This window comes from Saccostrea echinata, unplaced genomic scaffold (genome assembly GCF_033153115.1).
Source record: "Saccostrea echinata isolate AGI-Se365-2 ecotype Australia unplaced genomic scaffold, CSIRO_AGI_Sech_v1 ptg000028l, whole genome shotgun sequence".
Taxonomy (NCBI): domain Eukaryota; kingdom Metazoa; phylum Mollusca; class Bivalvia; order Ostreida; family Ostreidae; genus Saccostrea; species Saccostrea echinata.
The window spans coordinates 4,108,643-4,117,129 of record NW_026889777.1 but is presented as its reverse complement, the minus strand read 5'-3'; the positions used below and the strand labels follow the sequence as shown (position 1 = coordinate 4,117,129).

The 8,487-nt window shown below is 34.7% G+C and overlaps 1 protein-coding gene across 1 annotated transcript; it reads right to left on the bottom strand.

Moving 5' to 3' along the window:
* Nucleotides 1–5,688: 5,688 nt before the first annotated feature.
* Nucleotides 5,689–7,629, bottom strand: LOC133193922 (uncharacterized). The gene has a single exon (XM_061329835.1). The coding sequence runs from the start codon at nt 7,627–7,629 to the stop codon at nt 5,689–5,691; it is 1,941 nt and encodes a 646-aa protein (XP_061185819.1).
* Nucleotides 7,630–8,487: the final 858 nt, after the last annotated feature.

Sequence of the window (8,487 nt, the reverse complement as noted above, 5' to 3'; positions counted from 1 at the left end):
CAGCGTTGGTGGCACCGAAACCTGGTCACTCTATTGATGTACAAATTAAAGTGACCTTTGTAATCCCTTATGATGTACACTATTAGGTGACCTCTGGTCTCCCTATTGATGTACAATATAAGGTGACCCCTGGTATCCCTATTGAAGTGCAAAATTAGATGACCTCTGATTTCCATATTAATGTAAATTCTTCTGGTCTCCCAAGGATATACAATATAAAGAGACCTCTGGTCTCCATATTCATATCATACACAGCCTTATTATCAGCGGTCTGCAAATGATGAACAGTATAAGATGTTCTCTGGTGTTCATATTAATGCACAACGTTATGTGACCTCTGGTCTCTTAAATAATGTACACCATAAGATGACCTCTGGTCTTCGTATTCATTAAGACTTTTATGTAAAATATTGTCTCCCCAATGATTAACAAAATAAGTGGACCCAAGGTCTCCGTATTTATATACAATATATTGTGACTTCTTGTCTCCCTATTGATATACAATATAAGGTGACCTCTGGTCTCCCTATTGATGTAAAATAGAAGGTGTCCACTGGTTTCTCTATTGATGTACAATATTAGGTGTCATCTGGTCTCCCAACTATTGTAGGATATAAGGGGACCTTTGGTATCCCTATTGATGTAAAATATAAGTGATCTCTAGTTTCCCTATTGATGTACAATATAAGGTGTCTTCTGGTCTCTCTATTGATGTAGGATATAAAGGGACCTCTGGTTTTCCTACTGATGTACAATATAAGGTGACCTCTGGTGTCCCTATTCATGTACAATATAAGGGGACCTCTGGTCACCCTAGTGAAGTGCACCATATGGGGACTTCTGGTCTCCGTATTCATATTATACATATATTATACTGTACTCATCTACAACATAATGTGACCTCTGGTCTCCCTACTAATGTAAAATATTAGGTGACCTCTGGTTTCCTATTGATGTACAATATAAGCCGCTTCTGGTCTCCCTACTGTTGTAGGATATATGAGAATTTTTGGTCTCCCTATTGATGTACAACATCAGGTGACATTTGGTTTCCCCATTGATATACAATATTAGGTGTCTTCTGGTCTCACTATAGATGTAGGATATAAGGGGACCTTTGGTCTTCCTAATAACGTACAATATAAGGTGTTCTCTGGTCTCCCTATTGATGTACAATATAAGGCGACCTCTGGTCACCCAAATGACGTACACCTTATGGGGACCTCTGGTTTCCGTATTCATACGAGGGTTGTTCGGAAAGTTCGTGGACTATGCCAATTTTCGTTATACTACCTTGAAGAAATTTAAAATGAGCACATTTTCATATGTAAAAATATTTATTTTGTTTAAGTGTGAAGTTTCATCCCATGTGTTTTAATAGAATTCCTGTAATTTGATTTTAAATTCAACGCGTTTTGTAACCACGGAGCAAACTCGACAACACTGTAACGTCAAAAACATACCGAGGTTCTCAAAAATACTATCCCTGTACATTTCACACGGTATTGCCCAATACCAGTGCACTCATTAAAAACGTTTCTCTATCACTTGAAATCTATTTTGCTAACAATTGCTTCAGTAGCATCATTTTGTTTGTCAATTTTATTTTTTTTCACTGCATAAGTGTGCTTTCACAAGATCAGCATCTGTAAAGCGCCAAACTCTTAGCATGACTTTACTAGCAATTCAATGTTTTTGATAAGATTCTTACAGATAATCCGTTTTCTCACAGATCACCATCGTCTAAGCAGAGAAGTCTATCATATAAATACCGCTTGTACCATTTATATACACATGCATGACTCGCTTTTGACGAATTTCCTACTTCCTCTGGAATTTTCAGAGTTTTTTCTGGGGTTTTCTTGAGTACAACACAAAATTGTATGGTTAACTGCTGCTCTGTGACGTTCAACGACGTCTTCCTTTTTTCCCTATTTCGATGAGGACTACCTATCTTCTGAAACTGATTTCTTTTCAACGAAACAAAATATTAAGTCATAATTTGGAATCAGAAACGATGAAACAATTCTTAATATGAAAGCGTAGAATTTTTCCGTTTTTGTGTCATTTTACAGAAGATATGACTTCAGACATTACTTAGTGTCTTGATTGTAAATTACTAAAGTTTGACTTGCTCCGTGGTCCGATTTTCGTATTTTTTAAGTCTAAATAAGTTTGAAATAAACCACGATATTTTAAAAATTTTCATACACATCATTTGAATTTACTGTTGAAATATTTCTTCCAAATTTGGATATAATATGACGTTAAGTAAAAAAAGCTATGAAGGTAGTCCACGAACTTTCCGAACAACCCTCGTACTATACACATATTATACTCTACTCATATACAATATAATGTGACTTCTGATCTCCCTACTAATGTACAATAGAAGGTGGTCTCTGATCTCCCTATTGATGTAAAATATAAGGTGTAATCTGGTTTCCCTATTGATGTAAAATATAAGGTGTCCTCTGATCTCCCTAATGATGTAGGATATAAGGGGTCCTTTGGTCTCCCTAATGATATACAATATAAGAGATCTCTGGTTTCCCTATTGATGTACAATATAAGGTGTCTTCTGGTCTCCCTTCTGATGTAGGATATAAGGGAACTTCTGGTCTCCTTATAGATGTAGGATATAAGGGGACCTCTGGTCTCCCTATTGATGTACATGTAGGATATAAGGGGACCTTTGGTCTTCCTAATAATGTATAATATAAGACCTCTGGTCACCCTAATGAAGTACACTATATGGGGACCTCTGGTCTCCGTATTCATATTATACACACCATTATGTGACCAGTGGTCTGCAAATGATAAACAATATAGGATGTCCTCTGGTCTTCATATTCATACACAAGGTCCCCTTATATGGGGTTGAACTCTCGACCTACGGAATCTGTCTCCTAGCAGTACAGGTACAGCGCGCCAGACCGTTCGGCCATCTAGGCAAGTCAAAAAACTTGCTTTCGATGCCGATGGAGTTCTCGTTGCACTGTCCTCAGTACACGATCATTGAGAATGGAATGAGATACAGTTATATGAAAATATATGAAAAACATCCGGGGTGTTTGGTACGCTCATATTCCATAAATGATTCTGCTGATCAGAGAACTAGTGGGGATGAGAGATTACTAGGTACACTAACTAGCTGAGGAAGTTTTCCCATCTAGAGGTAGGTTATTGTATAACATTAAATTATATTACAATCGCTTTAAAAACCCCTACGGGAGGCCTGTTACCTAGTAGAATGGGAAACCCGTAAATGGATGAGTGGGAAACTAAATAAATCTACTTGATTTATGGGTAAATATATTAGATGGTCTATGGAAATTACAGTTTAATTATATCAATATAAGAATCTGATAAATTAAGTTATACAGTTATACCAAATTCAGAAATGATAAGTACAAGTGCCTGGTTTTCAATTATTTTTATAGGAAAAATTAGATTGTTCATACATGGCCCAGAAAAAAAGGCTTCTAGGACTCAAGAGATAAAAACAAATAGACGGAAATATCTCTCTTTACGATCCTGTACAGATTAAACACCCACTTTATCCAGCATTTCATGTGCAAATGCATCTCCCATCTCTTTTTCTACGATTTCAATCAATTTGTAATCGGTTAACCGGTTACTCGGTCGGAACGATGGTTATTGGTTAGAAAATCTGTAACCGATTATTCGGAAAAAATCATACATGTGTAAATTTGAACACAACATCCTCAAAATTCAATCAAAAAATATAAATGAAAATATATGAAATGTTAGCATTTTCACATATGTATTTCTTAGGCTGATTCGGATATAATTAAGGCACTCCTAATTGACATCGTGGGGGTAATTAGTCAGCTTTCGAGATGTTAAGTACTGTTTGAACACCATGTCCCAGGACCATAAAACTTAGACGAGCTCACTTATGAACTCAGTCTTACTTTTCCACTATTGATTCCTTTGGTAAAAGTGAGACCGAGATCAAAAATGAGCTCGTCTAAGTTTTATGGCCCCGGAGCCAGGTCGCTACCAGCCGGTCCCGTGTTTCTTTAATGATAAATTTTAATTGAATGATCTTTGAGTACTGTGAACTGATCTTTGCACCGTCACGGTAGCTCAGTCGGTAGAGCGCTCGCTCCGTGATCGGAAGGTCGTGTGTTCGAATCACGGCCGCGACTGACCTAAGTGAAATAAAAATACAAATAGGTAGCAACTTCATCGCCAAGCGCTCGGCACTTTGAAGTGAAAATTGCTGGTCTTTCGGATAAGACCTTAAAACCCGAATATCCGTGTCACAGTAGGCTTTGGCACGATAAGGAACCCTCAACGCTCAATGGCCCTGAATGCCGAGTAAAGGTCTAAATTTGAAGCCCTTCACCGGTATATGGTGACATCTCTATATGAGTGAAAATTCTCGAACGGGACGTGAAACAACAGATAATCAATCAATCAATCAATCTATCTATCTATCCTTTGAAGTTACCTATATTTCAAATTATCAAGTCAAATTATTTAATAAATAAACAATGTTAATTAAGCGATAGTTCAGGCTTAGTTTTGATTTTGGTGATAATGCAGCTCTGCTGGTGGACTGTTAGTCCCCGAGGGTCTCTACAGCCCAGTAACCTAGTACTTCGGTACTAGCTTGAAAATACGGAAATATTTTTAATTGCTGTGGTAAAATTTAATTTTTTTTTCAAAATTAAGGATTATGTCCCTAATGCATAACTTTGATCCTTTGACGTATTTGGCTCCAGTCTTTGGCACCTTTTTTCAGCTCTTCCAAGTCTGTTTTATTTAAATATTTTAGAAGTCCAACTTGAGCATCACTGAAGAGACATAATTTGTCGAAATACGCATCTGGTGCATCAAAATTGGTACCGTTTATAATTTACATTGAACTTGTGACATCTCTTCTGAATTATTTAATGTATCTTATTCTTCAGGCATGTTTCATGGGTTTCTTCATTTTTCTTTTTTCATTTCTTTTTTTTCTTTTGCTTTAAAATTGAAATTATATATATATATATATATATATATATATATATATATATATATATATATATATATATATATATATATATATATATATATATATATATATATATATATATATATATATATATATGTATGTATGTATGTATGTATATATATAGTGTTCTGATGAACATGATGAACATATTATTACTACATGTAACAAATTAATAGTCTGTCTATTTGAGTAGAGCGTACAATAATGAAAGAATTTTCGATAATCATACTGCAAGGCCATGAATCCTTCTGTCCAGGAATTTTTTTTTCCACATTTATTATTACATGTATCATATTTAATATAAAATTGATGGCACCTAAGTTCTGTATGTTCTAGGATTATATACGACTAATCACATGGTGTAAGTAAATTGAAATCAGAATGGTGTTTCTGTTTCAGAATTTATTGGATTACAAAGAACGATTCATGGTTCATTTAAACAATCATTTACATGCAATTGTCTGCAAAATAATTTTACAAAATCACCAAACAGACATCATTAGATGCTCTTAAATCTACCAACGATTTTCCTGTGCAGTAGAATTAATGACACAATAAGTCCAGCAAGTGCTTATCATGGTACATGTACAGGTAAAGATATCACAGGGTTAATGAGGAAAACTGAATCTTCTATGCAAAATGTAATATATTCCAAAGTCTCAGTTTTTTTTGTAAAAACCTGATCGAATACATGCTTCTACATTCAGTATCCTTTTCTGTGTGGCAATTTGAATATCATTACATGGATCTACTTTGAGAGCTTGTTTATATGCATACAAAGCGGCTTGGGGGTTTCCTGAGATTTGTTGACAGATACCAAGAATCTGCCATGAGATGTCTCTTGTATGTTTTTCAATGAAGAATTCCTGTCCTTGGTCGGTTATAATCTGTAGGTAGTCTAAAGCTTCTTGTGATCTCCTTATGTCCACATGTTTGTTATTTAAGAACTTTAACATGAGAAAGAGGACAAAGGATGAGATGTATAAATATGGCTTGTTGTTTTGTAAACTACAATGTTGTTCAATCATTAATTCCATTATATATGAGATTTTATTGGAAAGTCTGAAGGACATGGGTAACAATTTTCTAAAATTCATACTCCAGGAATGCTCTTCTGCAGAATTTGTGTCTACATTAGAATTCCGCCTAGAATGTAATTTTTCTATTTTGACATCAATCATCTTTAAACAAGTTGAAGCTTCTGTATTTCTACACGTCTTATAAAAATACATTACAATATACAACATGTCGGTAATACATCCGAATTTGTCTGTAAATTTCAACATGTTCATGGATATTTTGTCAATAACGTACATCTGTCTGTTGTTTTTTCTCTCTGTATTACAACTTAAGTTAAGTAAAAAGTAATCACTGCTATTGAACCAGCTGTGTAATATAAAAGGGGTGTTCTGAAGAACAGAAACTGTTGCTCTTTGTAACTGGACAACTTGAATCTCTTTCAAGGGTTCACCAATGAGTTGTTCTATCGAGTCTAAAACCCTCAAACAGAAGGTCAGATTAGGAATAAGAACTGCATTATATGCAAGGATCTTAGTAAAAACCTCCCTTTCGAGCTCAGCCCGGGATATTAGAGCATTCTCTTTCGTACCACTTGAGAAGTTGTGGATATAGGGAAAGAACAAAGTATATGACTTAATGCTTGGACTTTCTAATATACATAATAATACACCCTTCTCATACAATGAATAAAGTTTTACAAAAAGCTTGTTCTGGGTTGCACCAAAAATCTTGGTATGAAACATGTTATTTTCTGGAATGAAGAAGTTAGGACAGTAACCTTCATACACCCACTTTAGGATAACTTTAAAACACATCCAAAAACACTTCAGGAAATTTTTTGGACGCAAACGAGGAAAGACGTTGTTTTGAATTGCCCAAAACACTGCCGTTTTTATATGATAGGACGACAATAATTTGTTTTCCTCTATTGTCTTATTAATGACCTCTCTAAGAAAAAGCTTTAACAAATTATAAGTTAAGAACTGAAAGTGATTCATAGAAAACACAAGTTTGTGTTCCGCCAAAGAGAAAGAAATTCTCCATTCGATGTCTTCATGATTCCCTTGTTTGCTTCCTATTGCTACAAAGTGACAACCTGTTTTAACTATATCATTTACAGTTTGAGAAGGCGGCCAAAAATGGCACCTCTCTGTCCATGAAGATGCAGATGGAGGCCAAAAGTTGCAAGCAAAACAATAAGCACTGTCGTATTCTACGTGGTCAATTTCTCCACTGACACAAGGTCCGTGTATTTTAAAAGCATGTCCATATTCTGAACATTGCTTCTTTTTGTGGAGAGAACTAGATATATAGAATTTGTCATTCATTTTTACTATAGTTTCAAGGATACTTTCACAAGATTTTGTTTTTATTAATTGAAGTAAAGCGAATCCAGGAGGACTCTCAGAACAGTCAGCCAGCATCTGTGTTTGTTTGGATGAATTGTTATCCTGAGCTTGAGATAAGGTCCAGAATACTCTGTGGTGTTTTGACCAAATCATCCAGTCAACGTCCGATTCCTCAATTCTGAAACCTTCTTTATGGCTTCCATTTATTATGAAAACACAATTCAGGTTCATTTTGTCGTGATTAATAAGCCTCTCATAAATATCATGCAAATCTCTCCTTAAAGCAACAGCGAAAGATGAAGTCTCCGCTTTTCGACACAGAGACACAAACACACATTCTGATTTATGTTGTATTTTCGTCCTTTTTTTACATGATAATTTAATCCTTCAAATAAAATTGAAATAAAATTAAAAGGTGAAATAATTTTGATTAATTAAGTTTAGTTTTATTTGCTAGAAGTTTTATTTACTTACATGGGAATATGTTTTCGCCTTCTTGACGCCATCTTGATTTGTTGTATAATATTTGACTGTGGAAATTTCCATTGCCTTTTATAGCCTGAAAAGGGGTCTGATTTTGGAATTTAAATAATTTTTCTGATTTTTTGGCAGATACACAAGGTCTCAACTTAATTGTTTATCTTCTGTAGTTTTTAATTACATTGTAATTGTTTAATTGTCTGGAACATTATTGAATAAGAAAATAATGCATACCTCAGTTATACACACATTGACACTGTTCATTTAACACTGATGTATTACTGCAAACGTGATAACAAATGAATGCTTACCGGTAGATTATCTAATATGGCATGCCTCCTCTTATACTTAATCGAGGGTTAGGGCATAAATCGAAAAATGATTTTTAAAAAAGGTCCAAAAAGTACAGTAATTTATAAATGAGATGAAAGATACTCAAATACTTAAAGAATCAAAAAGCAACAGAACATTAATTGAAATTTTAAAAAATTAAAATTATAATGCTCTTTATGCTCTGACAGAACGGGTCTTTATCGAACCATCCTCAGATAAAAAGTTTTTATCCCTACAAATAGAGAGATTGGGGTTTTGCAGGACTTGCGAAACAAA